This window comes from Marmota flaviventris, chromosome 11 (genome assembly GCF_047511675.1).
Source record: "Marmota flaviventris isolate mMarFla1 chromosome 11, mMarFla1.hap1, whole genome shotgun sequence".
NCBI classification, from domain to species: Eukaryota; Metazoa; Chordata; class Mammalia; order Rodentia; family Sciuridae; genus Marmota; species Marmota flaviventris.
In genome coordinates, this window is record NC_092508.1 from 20751103 (window position 1) to 20767995 (window position 16893).

The 16893-nt window shown below is 38.0% G+C and overlaps 1 protein-coding gene across 1 annotated transcript in view; it reads left to right on the forward strand.

The window, feature by feature from the left end:
- The window catches only part of Mreg (melanoregulin), a 58900-nt gene extending 49380 nt beyond the window's left edge, over positions 1-9520 (forward strand). The window contains exons 3-5 of the mRNA XM_027941897.2: positions 5560-5650; positions 6993-7156; positions 7719-9520. Of these exons, the coding sequence (XP_027797698.1) occupies positions 5560-5650; positions 6993-7156; positions 7719-7853 (390 nt within the window). The 3' untranslated portion in view covers positions 7854-9520. The remainder of the gene's footprint in view (positions 1-5559; positions 5651-6992; positions 7157-7718) is intronic.
- The last annotated feature ends 7373 nt before the right edge of the window (positions 9521-16893 follow it).

Sequence of the window (16893 nt, forward strand, 5' to 3'; positions counted from 1 at the left end):
CACCTATATACGGAACCTGAAAGGTCAAGTCACAGAAGCAGAGGGTAGAATGAGGGTTACAGGGGGTTGGGAGTGGCAAAAATAGAGAGATACTGGCCTGAGCATCAAACATTTTAATTTTATGCACAGGGAAGTGATCTGAGGAGCTTACAGCAGGGTTCAAGGTCAAGGCCAGCTCCTGGAGAACTAGCTGTTGATGGTGGACTGAGATCCAGGTTGCTCTGCCTTTCATGTTGTTGCCTCAACCTTCTTATCTAGTAGCCCTAATCTGATTTGGCCAACAACAAGAGAGGAGAATAACCTTAAGAATTCAGCTATAAAGGTCTTCAGTTATTAATTTTTAATGACATGTTTTTCAATTTGACTTGGTTCCCAGATTTCTTGTGCCGTTAACTCTGTATTTTCTTTTGCTACACCTTTGTTAATTTATTTGTTGTTAAGATCTAGGGCCACAGAACCATAATGACTACAGTATATTATTTCAGAAATTACGGGAAAACAAATTATTTTAGAAAATAAGACTTTAACTTTTGATGTCTACTAGAATTGAGTTGAATTCACTTGTGAAGAATGTTTAACTGATCTTTGTTACTTTCAAATTATCCCAAGCTTAAAAGATAAATCTTTACAATATGTAAATTGTACATAAGTTGACTTGCTCTTCCAGGCACAGTGGTGCACACATGTAATCCTAGCAACTCAGGAGGCTGAGGCAGGAGGATTACAAGTTCAAAGCCAGCCACAGCAACTTAGTGAGGCTCTAAGCAACCTAGTGAGACCCTATCTCTAAATAAAATACAACAAAGGGTTGGGGATGAGACTCAGTAGTTGAGTGCCCCTAGGTTCAATAGCTGAGTACCAAAAAAAAAAAGACTTGCTCCTTGCTTGTCTTTAATACCAGGAAGTGGTATTAGAATTAGATTTTGTACATCCCCATTCTTCATTTACTGCACTTAGATTCTGTTCACTGGGTCATTTGTTTAAGAGCAATTCAGATTCTCCAGTTATGATTTATTTTATCAAATGACAATTGTTAGATAAAATCCTACCAAAAACTTCCATTGGTTTAAGAGCTTTATATGTTGCACAGAATTTCTAGATACTATAATGTGTTTATTCATGATGATTCTGTTAAAAGAAGACAGTAATGGTATGCATATATGTGAAATGCCTAGTTTCATTCCACTGATCTTAACAAGTACCTATCGTGTGCAAGTTGCCTGTGAGCCACACTAGAGGACAGTGGGATCCAGAGATGCACTAGGTACAGACCCATTCTTAGTACTGTTAATTAGGTGTATGTTGCATCGTCAGAGTAACACTGAATGAATTTGTATAGCATTTGGTGTGGGTATTTAGGAATAGCAAAATAGCTCATAGATGGACAGCAGGAAGGGAACATACGGATAATCCAAGGATGAGTGGATCTCTGAAAAATAAAGATTTGTCTACACTTAGAACAAGGCCTGAGGTATCGGCCTAAAGAACTAAGAAAAACTAAGAGACCTTCAATCACAAGTTAGTGAAGCCACCTAGTGGTTGGTTACTTGTGTTAAGGTGTGTGGACATGAAGCAGTTCTGTGGATTGTATAACTAAAGTTCTGATCACTTTTCACTAAATCCAGAAAACAGGGTCAGTTATATTGACGATAAGCATATTGTACCACTCTGTCTGATGCTTTGTTTATAGTCTTTATGAAACAGGATTTAAGGCAACTCACATGAACTAGAACATGAGAACAAAAAAGAAAAGATCATAATGAAGACATAAAAAGCAGCCCCTGAGTTGTAATCATTAAAAAAATGCCTACTAAATCATATATATATTTTAATATCTTTATTTTATTTTTGTGTGATGCTGAGGATTGAACCCAGGGCCCCATGCATGCTAGACAAGTGCTCTACCTCTAAACCATATCCCCAGCCCCAAAATCCTATATATATATATAAATGAAAAGACTAAATTTCCAACTTAAAGTAGAAACTGATCAGTTATAAAATTTGATGTCCAAAAAGTTAAAATAGTGTTTAGGAAAAATAAAATCCCATTTGATGCTGAGAACAGACACATTTCTTCTGGGTGTCCTGAGGAATGGGCTAATAAGTAGTGGAATGCATAACATTTTCCTCTCATAGTAGAAATCATTCTAAATCTTGGAGGATTTTTTTTTCTGTTTTTAAATTGCATCTACACTGATTTGGAGGAGAATGTGCCCACCTTGTATTTGAAGGGCTTATATTAATCTGTCAAGCCTCACAGTAGGCCTTAGGGCATAGGTAGGAGTATTGCCATATAGCAGATGAGGCAACTGAGAGGCAGAGAACTTCCCTGTGGTCAGGCTGTTAATATATAGTGAGCTGGGATCCAAACTGGACAGTCTGGGTCTTTTCTGATTGGGCAATGAAGTATATAAAAGGCCCATCTAATGAAGAGGACAGCACTCAGGTTTTCTCCCCCTCAGTTTTTCCAGTCTGTAGGGAATTGGAAAGAAGAAAAAGTATATTCTATAAAAGGACCTATCTATAAAGTTCTATGTAGATAACCCTCTCTAAAAACAAATTTCCATGACACTTCAAAGGTGCACTTAGTTCCATGAAGATTCTAATGTTTCTAAAAGATTTAGCCTCTGTATGGGGGACAATGTGATGGCCTGATACACAAGACTGATAAAGAACTTTTCAGAATGATAGCCTGTTAATGGCTTGCTGAGTTCTCGAAAGATTCATCCCATCGAGGGAAAGTAAATAAGACAGAGTGGTTTTTCTGCATCTATTGAGATGATCATATGATTCTTATCTTTGAGTCTTATTGATGTGATGAATTACAGTTATTGATTTCCGTATGGTGAATCAACCTTGCATCCCTGGGATGAATCCCACTTGATCATGGTGCACGATCTTTTTGATATGTTATTATATTCGATTTGCCAGAATTATATTGAGAATTTTTGCATCTAAGTTCATTAGAGATATTGGTCTAAAGTTTTCTTTCTTTGATGTGTCTTTGCCTGGTTTTGGAATCAGGGTGATATTGGCCTCACAGAATGAGTTTGGAAGTGCTGCCTCTTTTTCTATTTCTTGAAATAAATTGGGGAGTATTGGTATTAGTTCTTCTTTAAAGGTCTTGTAGAACTTGGCTGTGTATCCGTCCAGTCCTGGGCTTTTCTTGGTTGGTAGGCTTCTGATGGTGTCTTCTATTTCATCATTTGATATTGGTCTGTTTAAATCGTGTATATCTTTCTTGTTCAATCTGGGCAAATCGTATGACTTAAGAAATTTGTCGATACCTTCAATATCTTCTATATTATTGGAGTATAAGTTTTCAAAATAATTTCTAATTATCCTCTGTATTTCTCTAGTGTCTATTGTGATATTACCTTTTTCATCATGTATGCTGGTAATTTGAGTTTTCTCTCTCCTTCTCTTCGTTAGGGTAGCTAAGGCTCTGTCAATTTTATTTATTTTTTCAAAGAACCAACTTTTTGTTTTGCCAGTTTTTTCAATTGTTTCTATTTCAGTGATTTAGACTGGTACAGAATAGAGGACACACTAACACTAATAGAACACACACTAACCCACAAAATTATAATTATCTTATATTAGACAAAGGTGCCAAAAACATGCATTGGAGAAAAGATAGCCTCTTCAACAAATGGTGCTAAGAAAACTGGAAATCCATATGCAGCAAAATGAAATTAAACTCCTATCTCTTGCCATGCACAAAACTCAACTCAAAGTGCATCAAGGACCTAGGAATTAAACCAGATACTCTGAGTTTAATAGAAGAAAAGTAGACCCTAATGTTCATTATGTGGGATTAGGCCCTGATTTTATTAATAAGACTCCTATAGCACAAAAATTAAAACCAAGAATCAATAAATGAGATGGATTCAAACTAAAAAGTTTTTTCTCAGCAAAAGAAACAATCAGTGAGGTGAACAGAGAGCCTGCATCCTGGGAGCAAATCTTTACCCCTCACACATCAGATAGAGCACTAATCTCTAGGGTATATAGAGAACTCAAAAAGCTAAGCACCAAAAAAACCCAAATAACCCAATCAATAAATGGACCAAGGACCTGAACAGACACTTCTCAGAAGAGGATATACAATCAATCAACAAATATATGAAAAAATGTTCATCATCTCTAGCAATTAGAGAAATGCAAATCAAAACTACCCTAAGATATCATCTCACTCCAGTCAGAATGGCAGCTATTATGAAGACAAACAACAATAAGTGTTGGTGAGGATGTGGGGGAAAAGGTACACTCATACATTGCTGGTGGGACTGCAAATTGGTGCAGCCAATATAGAAAGCAGTATGGAGATTCCTTGGAAAACTGGGAATGGAACCACCATTTGACCCAGCTCTCCTCGGGCTATACCCAAAGGACTTAAAAACAGCATACTACAGGAACACAGCCACATCAGTGTTTATAGCAGCACAATTCACAATAGCTAAACTGTGGAACTAACCTAGATGCTCTTTAGTAGATGAATGAATAAAAAAATGTGGCATATATACACAGTGGAATAGTACTCAGCAATAAAAGAGAATAAAATCATGGCATTTGCAGGTAAATGGATAGCACTGGAGAAGATAATGCTAAGTGAAGTTAGCCAATCCCCAAGAAACAAATGCTGAATGTTTTCTCTGATATAAGGCAGCTGATTCATAGTGTGGTAGGGAGGGGGAGCATGGGAGAAATAGATGAACTCTAGATAGGGCACAGGGGTGGGAAGGAAAGGGAAGGGGAAGGGGGTTAGCAAGGATGGTGGAATGTGATGGACATCATTATCCAAAGTACATGTATGAAGACACGAATTGGTGTCAACATACTTTATATACAAACAGAGATATGAAAAACTGTGCTATATATGTGTAATAAGAATTGTAATGCATTCCACTGTCATTTATTTTAAAAAATCAATTTAAAAATTTTAAAAAATAGACAGAGTGGTACTGAGCCTTTGATGTAGAAAGCATTGGCTAGGAATCAAGATGCTTGGGATTCCCAGGTTCCGGCATTTCTAACAAAGGGAGCTTCTGGGGGAGTCACCCTCATTGTGAACTTTGCAGTAAGACTTGGGTTTAAATATTAATCCTAGAACCTGTGAGCAGGATGACAGCGAATTAGTTAAGTTCTTTGAGCCTCCATTTCTTCATCTAACAATTGGCTTAAATACAGAAATTATATTAGTCATTCACCACACACAGGTATTGTGCTTGTATATCTTTAATCTTTATAACAATCTTAGATGAAATATTTACCATTGTTTAACCCATTTTGCAGGTGAGATCTCTGAGAGAATAAAGTGAAGAGTTTAATATGTTTGTGGAAAGTGCCCTATCACCTTGTACTCAGCAGATTCTGCAGACATGGTAGCTGATGGTGTTCCTGCTGGCTCTATCTCATTCATCCCTTGCTCTTCTTGTAGGCATGCTTTGAAGATTAGTCAAAAGGGAGGTCATGCGTTAAAGCAACATGACAGTCAAGAATGAGGTAGAGGTTTAGGCCAGAGGGTATGAATAATACTGAATTTTAATTTTCTTACAGGAGTGGCAAAAACTTAACTATGATATCTATGCCCTGCGGCAGATTCGAAGGGAAGTGAGAAACAGATGGAAACGCATTTTAGAAGATTTGGGTGAGTCTGAAAGAAATTGTGAAATGGTAAAAATAACCAGTTGTGATCATTACTCTTTCCACCATGGTTTTTACAAAAGGAATGGCAGTAATTGGCTAATTAAAACTACCGTGTACTAATTATTTTCCCAATCCTGCTCTCATATCCTCAAGCAAAAAACCTCTGATATTTCGGTTTTCACCAGCCCATGTCTCAAGGACATACTGTGCCATGTGCTACTCCATCTGTCCCCATACAGGGTAGCACAGGGCAGTGAAGTCATCCGGGGACTACGATTTACTATTTCCCCCGTACATTGGATTAAATGGAGATAATTGGCCAGTTACTAATAGCTTTATAGATGAGGCAGGCTAGGACACATTTGGTTGTAAGAGAGGCAGCAAGACTTGGTACAAAATTTCTGAACAAGTAGAAGGAAGAAAAGTTTCAAGGTTGGGAAAAAAACCCTTGTAGCATTAGAGTAGATACCAGGTAATAGTTTTTCTTAATTCTACCAGGTTGTGATGTGATAAATATCATAAAATAAATCTGTCTTAATATTTATATTAACTATTAAATAATATAAGATTAATATAAAAATTAATATAAAATAAACCTCTTATCATAAAATAAACCTGTTTTAATATTTACAAAATGAATTTATCAATTTTGAAGTCCTTGGTCCTTCTGCTTTGAAAGCGCACAATGTCCTGGGATTGTCACTTTTCAAAAGAGGGTGCCATGTGATAGCCCTTGATGCTTTAGTGGGATGCCGTGGGTTGAGGTGGGCCTCTGCCTTCTTAACTCACCCGATATTCTCGTGAATTAATAGTCTTCTTTTTACAATTAAGCTATTCTCTGAAGGTTTAAGTCTTGGGGTCTTTTCTACCTATGGGTAAGTAATTTTCACCAGCCAACCATATTTCTCTGAGGAAGAAAATCTGGGCTTGGAGAAATAGGGATCTGGAGGTGATGCAGGGCGAGTGGGTGGGGGGGGCAAGAAGGAATTCTAGAGACAGGGCCTCGAGGAGGCAAGAGTAGAGCGGACAGGGACGAGGGTTTCAAACTAAACAAAGGGCCGAAAGAGGCAGTGGGTGAGTATGTGCTTTTAACTCTGAAGGACAATTTAACACGGAAAAGCCAACTGGGAGAAACAGCAAAAGTATTTTAATTAAAGACTCTGCCAGTCACACAGAGCTGGGGAGCAGCACATGGAGTAGTGCCTCTGGCTCAGTCTTCCGATGTTTGTATACATTCTGTATTCGGGTCCCTTTTCATCTATCTCCTAGGGGGCAGGAACCTTATTGCAGGGCAGACATTTCCTAGTGGCTACTTTGCATGAAGGTCAATCTTCTTGCCTCAGGTTTTCAAAAGGAAGTGGACTCTTTGTTGTCGGTGACTAAACTCAGCACCATGAGTGATTCTAAAAACACAAGGAAAGCTCGAGAGATGCTGCTGAAACTGGCTGAAGAGACCAGTATTTTTCCAAGAAGCTGGGAGCTCTCAGAGAGATACCTGTTTGTCGTGGTAAGTGGATGCCTTTTTTTTTTTTTTAATCTGCCCTAATTTTGCTTTGATTTTTGCCTTTTCTAGTATTTAATGTGCTCTTCATTCTGAAGCCACCAGCCACCACTGCAGGAGGAGGTAGCAGCTCATGCTGCCATCCTATGCACTGGCTTCCAGTGGCCAAGTGGCACCAGAGTCACCTGAACAGCTTTAAAAATCCAGTTTTCTGGATTACACCTAAAGCTCTTGCAGCTTGGGGTGTGGTTCAAGAGCCTGTTTTGTTGTTAATTCTGCTGTGTAGTTAGATTTTTGAATGATTTGTAGGTCGAAGAGATGTAAGGGATATTGCTTATATAACCTAAGATTGAAAAGTCATTTGGAAGGACCCCAAGACTGGTGGAGTGTTTCTTGGGTAATGTAAATAAAGGGTGAAGGTATGTTTTTAAATTTGTTGGGAAAAATTTAATAAATATTTTACTTGTTCATTATTATTTCTAGGGAGGTTTTGTTTTTATTAGATTGATTTTGCTTGACAACCATCTTTGTTTCTATTATTTATTTATTTATTCATTCATTTTTGCAGGACCGTCTTATTGCTCTTGATGCTGCAGAAGAGTTCTTTAAAATTGCTAGTCGAACTTACCCCAAAATGCCTGGGGTCCCTTGCCTGGCTGATGGCCAGAAAGAACCACACTACCTTCCATTTCCAAGTCCCTAAAGGAGACTAAGAGGCAGAATGGGAATCCTTCCACTCGGACTCAACAGCAAACCAAAGTTGGATGTTTGCATGTAGAAGATTGCCAGCAAGTAGAGGGCCTAATCAGAAATAATCCTGAGCTCTACAACAATGTTGGGTTTTTGTGAGGACTTCTAAGAAATGTTCTGGTTTCATTGAAACACCCTGGTGATCTTGCATCTAGAAAGAAAGTTGAAGAGTTGGTCAGTGGGGGAATTCATGATGGTAATTAGATTCTAAGAGCCCATTGTCCCAACCTTCATTTTGGTTGTACAATAAGCTCCGATCATTGGTCCTATTTGGGGAATAGGATATTCTAATTACTAAAGCAATAGAGCTATCATTGAGCCCCAAATAATTAGAATAAAACATAGGCTAACCCCTCATCTCAAAAGACTAGGCATTATGTGGCCTCTCTTTGATTTGGAAAAGCCTGCAGAACATTGGAGGGTGTCCCAAGTGTCATTCTCAATATCAGTTATGATTATTGATGAATCGGTAGAAAGGCCCAGGAGAGATGCTCAGAAGTGGATTCCAGCTAGCATGGCCTTTAGGCAAACTTCTTGTCACTACAGATGAAAAGTTCTGTCTTCTTATGCGGTACATGCATCTTAACACCCTCAACTTTGTTATCTGGTGACCTCATTTTTGCATATTGTCCATTTCTAGTTCAAAGCCCCTGGCATTTAACTGGGATAGCATCTGTAAACTGAAGATGTGTGACCTTCACTTCCTTCTCTTGTCTTTAATCTGTTTCCGACTTGTGAGCCAAGAGTCTCACTTGCCCAGGGAGCACCTATGCAGACCTGCAGATGTGCAGGAAGCAAGGCTATTGCTGGGCTTTCTTTGCAGATGATTTTCACATTGGAGCAATGCTATCCACAGAGCTTGCTTCTGTCCACAGCTTCAAAAGTTACTTGCCACTTAAGCAAGGAGCTTGCCAAGAGACTGTGGTTCATTTTGTTGAAAAGCCTTTAGGGATGTGTAGGATTTATCAGTAGAGTGCTGAGAACAATGGCAATATTATTATTATTATTATTATTATTATTTTTTTTACAGATTTTGCACTTCTGACTTCAGGTTAAAAACTAACTTGTATTAGTCCAAGAAATTGTGACTTGAAAATTTTCATAACATGATTAACTTTTTGGGTAGTGTCTACTATGTTTAAAATATTTCCTAAAAGATACATGTTCTCCATTTATTAATGCATTACAGGACAATTTAGCTGATGTGTTTCTGGAAAATCCTTTCTAGTTTAATAAATAAACTAAAAGTTTTATTTAAAAAATATTTAGTACTTAAACTCTTGTCTCATGTTGTTTAAAATTAGCCTGCAGATATTTTCCTCACTTCTGTAGGCTCTTGGAAGATAAACATACAAATAGCAAAACAAGCAATAAAATAAAAAGATAATCTTAGAATGTCATATGGTTTTAATATCTGCACTCAGAATTTATATTTTGTCTTTCTGACTTTTTCAATGTCAAAGTAGATGAGATTATTTGCATCTATGGAGTTATAAATTGTTACCATAGTTTTTATTTTTGGTAATGAACCAGTAAGAATAAGATTGTCTGTATGATTACTAAAATACATGGAATTATCCAGAAATTTTTTTCCAAGGAATTAAAAAGCTTCTGTATTTACTTGCAAGTTGGATGTGTGTTATATTTTGGAAAAATAAAAAGGAATAGATATCCTTTCCATAATCTCTTTCAATTAAAGGGCAGAGAAGCCAAGAGGCAGATGGGTTGAAGGACCTCCTGTCATCCTAAACACAGTCAAGAGGTGGATCTGTACTGCAGTGAGTGGAAATGGCTGGGTGGTGAAGGGCTCAGGGGTGACTGAGGTGGCCACTTCAGAAGTCACTGTGTGCTCAGCAGGACCAGGGGCTGCAGATGTGCAGGAGATTGGAGGGCTTTCTTATGTTTAATCATCTCCTTGTTGATGATTTCTCAAAAGTTCATCTGAATATGCAGGATGATTTCAAGTGGTAGATGGATGGAAGTGTTTATATTAATTGCTATTTATTTTAGGATATGCCAGGGGAAAATCCCTGTAACTAGCAGATCAAATACCTGATTTTGTATTTCATGAATATTATTGCACAGCACAATAAAGGAAGGCACGTTTTCTAAAGAATGTATTGGTGAGGGCCACCAGTGTCACTTAGAAGCTCTATCTATGGCAGCTCCGTGGGCTAGATGCTGACAGAGCAGTGGGACTATTGGCAGCAAAGGCGTGACGGAATGGGGGCCTCGTGGCAACGTTCCACTGTCAGAGCAATGTGGGCACAATTATCATAATGAGTGGCCCACAGAGAGCTTTAGTGATGGTTAATAGAACATGGCCGATTAGATGGGTAAACAATAAGAATATTTTTCAGGCCATGCCACTGAAAGGTCTTAAGGATGGATGATCAGGAGGTAGGACACAGCTGCCTTAACAAACGTTATGATCTCTTGCCAAGTTTCCAGGCCAAGGCTATTCTTCAAGTCCAGAAACTATTCACTAAAGGAAAGATGGATCCTCAGAAAGGATTTGTGATACCATTGCAAGGGAGTATGACAATATGCTTAATTACCTGGCTACCTGTACACTGAAGAAAGGTGGTACACAGACACTCAGAGGACCATGAGGCACAAGGTCCACATTGACGTTGCTACTCAGGATATTATTGCCATTCTCCTTTTAGAATGGAGGCATATGGCATTCAGATAATATATGGACTTTTCTCCCAGGTCTTACATGAGGTCCACTGAATTCACAGATGTACCCGGTGGTGATCTCCCCACTTCCAGATAAATAATTGCCTGTACTTCCTTGGACGCTGGCAGAAGCTCTGTTCTTTTCTTGTCTTGTGGGTTAAAAACCGTTTTACTAGGAAAGCCAAGTAGAAACTTCTGAAAGTTATCCACTCCCTGGCCAAGACAGTAAACCAAAATCAATATTCCATCCCAGGAGATGGCAGATAAGTAACATCTGTATTGTTCAAATGTACTGAGTTTTTATCTAGTATCTATTTTTGTTTCAGGATCCCATCTAGGACGCCATATTGCATTTAGTTGCCATCTTTTAGCTATGACAGTTCTTAGGCTCTCCTTGCTTTCAATGACCTTGACAGTTTCAAAGAGTACTGATCAGGAATGTAGAAGAGAGAGAGGAGACAAGCTGGCCGTGGGGCTGTAGGTTGTCCTATTAGCTTTCTTCATACAATTTTCCTTGGAAAAAGAAACACACCAGAATCCTGGAGGAGACTCCCTCAGATCTGGTAATAAAAACCAAGTGGCTCTGAGTGGCACAGAGGGTAGATTGTGGCATAGGATGTAGGGCACTGCTCAGGTCCCCTGCTTGGGGCCTGACCTGTTCATTCCCTTAGCTACTGACAGTACTGGTTTTGACCTCTCAGGTGAGTTCCTGTCTGGACATTGCCATCAGCTGATGACATCTGCCTTGCCCAAGCTTACTGTGCCCCCGGGGCATCCTGTGTCAATTGACTAGTCCATTGGTGCAGTGTATGAAGGGTTAGCCCAGCTCTAGAGCTCCCTGTTAGATTGGCAGAAGATTCTACTGTGACCCCATCTCAGTTCCAACATAGTTACTTGCTAATAAACATCTTGCATGCCAATCTTCATTTCAGAATCTTTTCTCCAGGGAACTTAATCGTGACAGTATCTGAGTCAACAATATAATACCCAAGCCTGTGTTTATAGCTATCATTTTCATAGTGATTCTATGTTCCTTTGAGTATAATTAGTCCAGTTTTACTGTAATTACTCTATTGAAATACATATTATTTCTTTGTGAATCATTTCTAAATGTATGTATCTTTTATATTAGGGCTTTATTTCTAAGTTTTATTTTAGGTACAGTATTATTTAATACTGTAAATTTATTTAAAAGAGTAGACAAATGTTTTTTAGAGAGCCTTGTTAAAGTTTCCTTTAGTTAAAACTTTTGCGTAAGTTTCCCTAGGATTGATCTGTATAGAGGCAGTAGCTTTGGAAAAGGACAGCATTAACAACAGCAGAAACTCATTTATTGGATTATTTTCCAGTGATCAGAGAGCGATCTTGGCACAGACCTGGCTTCCTTTCATGGGATTCATGTACTTATTCATGTCTTCAAATCATTCTATTACTAATACCACAAGAAAACGTTTAATTGTATTAAATTGAATTAAAAGGGGCATAGTTTTATAAATTTCAAATGACATATACAGAATGAAAATGGCCAGCCACTTTGAACTTTCCGTTTACAATGCTTCAAAAAGTGTTATTGGCTTCTAAAGTACTCTTTTATATTTAACACCACAGATGGACACTTGGTTTCCTGATTTTTAAGTCATTGAACAAATAAGTTTAGATTGCTCAAGAGCTAAATGGGGTTTATTTGATACCATGTCTCATCTAGGTTCTAAATATTTAGAGAGAATAATATTATAAATTAAAATTGTGACATTTAAAATAGCTAAAGAAATCATAAACCTGTAGTTCATTACTTTTTCAAAACTCAACAACTCTAGTCATTAGGTGGCAATTTCCTTTAAATATTCTTTAAAATTAATTGTGAAAAATACGTATACGTGTAACAGAACCTTATCATATAACCTAGAGACATGTAGTTAGCATTTGAAGCATGCTGATCAGGAATTCACTTTTCAAAGCTGGTGGTTTAATCGTTGCAATTATCTTTATCAAAATGTACACCAGAAAGTTCATTAGGTTGCATAAAGTACGTTAGGAATATTTTTGAAATGAGTGATAGTCAAGACAGTGATAGCTAGAAAGACTGTTGGTCTCCATCATCTTTTCCTGAAGATGATGTTAAGAATCTGTTAAACCCTGCCATGTTCAAGGCCCAGAGCCCTATTTGTTCTTTGTCTGCTTCACAGATCTGTCAGTATGTTGTCAGATCTTGTTATCAGAATATTGTTGTGTCTGCCGAAGAATCAAACTTTCACTCAGGTGTTAGTACAACTTTTATTTCAACATTGTGTGCTTGGGAACTGAAAGGAAGACTTCTCTGGGGTTACAGGTAGCAAATGTATAATTTCTGATTAATTAGCATTATATGTTTAGAAGAATTTGGGCTTTGACCTGATTTCATTGCACCCTGCCACCTGATTACAAGAATACAGAGGAAGAAAAATATAGCCTTCACTTCCTCTTCCAGTTGCTGAAGATCACTGGGGTTTACTAAAGGCCTGAATATTTGCTGAAAGGTCACATCAGCTTAGATCAATTTTGAACACATTTTTAAAATATACAAGTAATTAAGAAAATTTTAAGACAAAAAATCCACAATAATACTAGAATTCTAATGCAATAATTCATAGGCATTTGGGAGATTTCATTCTTTTTATGGGTGTATTTGAAATTTGTATATATTATTTTATATCCTAATTTTAAAATTGTGACTAGAGTTTATGAACTCAAATGCCCTTTAGGGGCCACTGGATAGGTCCTGTGGACCTAAGGGGTTGTGTGTTCCCTGCCCTAATGGAATGGTCACGTGTCAGCTCCAAGTGATTGTTCTAATAATGTAAAAGGACTAAGTTTTTGCCAGTTTTTCTGATATTTTTTAGTGATCAAATAAACATTATATTTGTGTAAGTTTTTATTTTTTAATTTTGAAATGTCAACTATTAAACTAAAAATTTGAAAACTATAAACCAAAGATCTATACATGAGTCAGACAGCTTAGCACAATTTCATAAGCCATAACCATTTTGTTACTAAGTAGCCTCTGAAACTATCATTTTTACAAAGGTTAATATTTAATAGAGTAGATGTCACAAACCTTATAATCTTGCATTTATTTTTAGATATTCAGAGATCACTTCCAATTTTCTCTATAGTGAACGTCTTTCATGAGCATTGCTTTGTTCTGTGTTCTTGGTGGAATCACAGAAGCGGGAATGAATATTTAAAAAATTATTTATGTGCATCATCAAAATCCTCTCCAAAAGGCTTGTAGTAATTTATGCTATCACTTAGAAATGATGTATAAAAATACAGTTTCGTCATTGAAATGTATTGTAATAAAAACATGGGCAAAGGAAAGAATGCTACCTCCTTGTTGATTTAATTTGCATGTCTGTTTATTGGATTGAATGTCATTCCATATGCTTGTTTGCCACTTTCCTTTCTTTTGTGATGTGCCTATGTTAGCTTTGTCCCCTGTGGGGCAGAGCGAACCCCTACTTTGATATTTTAACAATGTCAATCTATGCAACAGCTAGGTATAAATTAGCATCAACACCTGCTTGTGTTTACAACATCTGTTCTATGGGGCCTTTCTTTTCTCTAATAGTTCTCAGCCTGCCTCTGTGCTTCTCACTATCCCACACAGCGGTATTCATAAAACAGGCAAAATGGACTCAAAGGTATCTTTGAATAGCCTTAGATGCCAGCTGAGCCTCTTTAATTCATGTTGTGGGATATAATTCTCAAGGATGAAGACTGCTTGAGTTTTACGTTTACATTTTTGATGAGTTACTGAATTACCATTTATGAATTATTTTGAATTGACAAAGACAAGTCAGAACACTGTGATGGGGTACAAGACTAATTCCTGGTTTTGAGATTACATAGTCAAAATTCCAGAGCTCACGTGGATCTTAAAAGTCATCTGTTCCCAACTGCTTATTTTGCTCCTGTGGACACTGAGTTGAGATTTCTTCTCCAATATCACGCAGCTAACAAGTATCACAATATCACACTGTAACAGGGTGGACCACTTACAGCTTTCATCTCAAGTTTTCTTTCCACTTCACTATGGTCTTTCCCTTGTGCTGCATGTCATTGCTACATTTTGCATTACAATTTGATTCTGATATATTATAATTCAAGTAACAAATGGCCATATTGCCATTCTATTCGTGCCAGCCATCTTTTAGGGAAAAAATAGTGGCTCCAGTTGTGGTCCCTGAGTAAATTGGCAACCCAAGGCTTTTAGAAGGAGTTTTAAGGTGGAGAGGTGGGAATCCATAGTGAGTTGGGATAAGGCTAGAGGAATTTTGTTTTGTGACTGTTCTTCAAGCTTTATAGTAACTTCTTCCTGAGAAATAAAGTTTCACACACAAAGACAAGGTTGAAAGAGACTTAAGATTTAACTCTCGTTTTTCTTTTTTGATGTACAGAGGCAGCAGGTCCTCAGAGGACTGCAGTGGTATCCTGGAAATTGCCAGGCTCTTTTGAGAGTTCTGTTGATCTTGGTCAAAAAACGGGCTAGGAATTTAGAGAAAGATGCTTCAGAGTGGTCAAGGGCATAGTTTCTGGAGCTAGACGGTTGGACTCTAAAATGAATTTAGTTGTGTAAAACCCGAAAAATTTATGGAATCCTTTGTCCTCAACTGTAAATAAGAGCAATAAGATTGTCCAATTCATAGGAATTTGGGCTTTCCTGGGGATATTTGGCCACAACTGGAGACATTTTTCAGTGTTGAACTTGGGGGGTTGGGAGGCCATTGGAGGAACAATTGGCTTCTAGTGAGTAGAGGCCAGAAATGCTGCCAAACATTCTACAATGCCTAGGCTTGGCCCCCACAACTAAGAATTGTGCACCCCAAAATATCCATAGTGCTGAGGTTGAGAATCCCAAGAAGAAGAATTGAGAGGAAATCCAGTCTGCAGCAATTGCTGTGCTCAGTGCTATTAATAGACGTTGAGAATGATAATCCATCTGTCACACAGTTTACCAACTGAAGGTGACTGAGAGAAATTGTCTTCACTTTGCTCTCTGATAGACCATAGAAATGACATTTCAACCTAAGGAGTGGCTTCTAGTTTTTATTTGTTTAGAAGATTGACTAATTTCATAATCTATGGAACCTAGTAGTTTCCAACCATAAAAATGCTGGTCCTTTGGTTAGGGTAGTTTGGAAGATACTCAGTTATGCTCTTAGTGAATGAAAGAGTATGTAAATGAACAATTACTGAGAAAAATGTCAAGATGCAAAGTTTTAGGATCTGTCCTCAGGGAAGCCTGAAGGAAGAGACGTTAGGGGGGATATTGTGCCTAGAAAGTTTTCCTTAGGGTGTGACCGTTGACTCTTTTCAGTAAACCTTCAGAATTTCCTGGCTTTGTCACTAATTACTTGCACCACTGGGTGGACAAGTGGGTATCCCTTGGGAGGGGCCAGGAGGACCTAAAATCTCCCAGAATAGCGATGAAGGGACTTTATTAAAAGATCTGATAGCATACTCATCCAGAGATGTGGTGCCATCAGCAAAGAGGTGAAGAGGAAGATGGAACACGTTTGTGGGTACAGAAGACAAGGGAAGCTTGTCTTTCCAAGTGGAAAACGCTGCTCAGCCTCCTCCTGTTTGTAACTCTCTATTAGCTGAATTACATTTTTTTGCACATATTAAAATTTCTTGTGGGTGCCTTTCTATTCAATCGTCACTAAAGAAAACAGACCAAGTTTAAAATGCTTGTGTTGGGAGGTCCTAGAGCTTTTTAGAAAAGCTCCAAGAGCTGAGGATGTCCAGGGGGTGAGAGGATGAGGTGAGGTTGAAGGGCCAAAGGGGAATGAGATGAGAAGGGACAAGAAAAGCCTGAGTACCTGGGGACCTGGTTTTTCTGTCCTAGACCTCCTTTAAATAGAAAAGCTCTACCTTATCTATGTTTATCTATTCTCTGTAATTCCAAATGATATTTCATTTTCTCTGATAGGATTCTAAGGCTAGATGGAAAAAATGGGAAGATCTCTGGCATGCATAGATCCAAAATCATCTTCATTTGTAGATCGTAGTAGATTAAATAGTTTCCCAAGAATTCACTATTCACTGAAGAGTTAAGGGTGTCTGGAGGAAAGAGTAGTGCAAATCCTGGATTATTTCCCCAAATTGACACAGTCTATTTAGTTTACTCCTAAAGAAGGCTTTTAAACAATGGTGGAGAACTTCTCTCCCCCCCAGGACTCTTAGGGACACCACACAGTCCTGTGCTGGAGATGGTGGTAGAGATGCCCTCTGAAGCCCTGTATTTTCCATCTTTGTAGAGAACTCTGCAT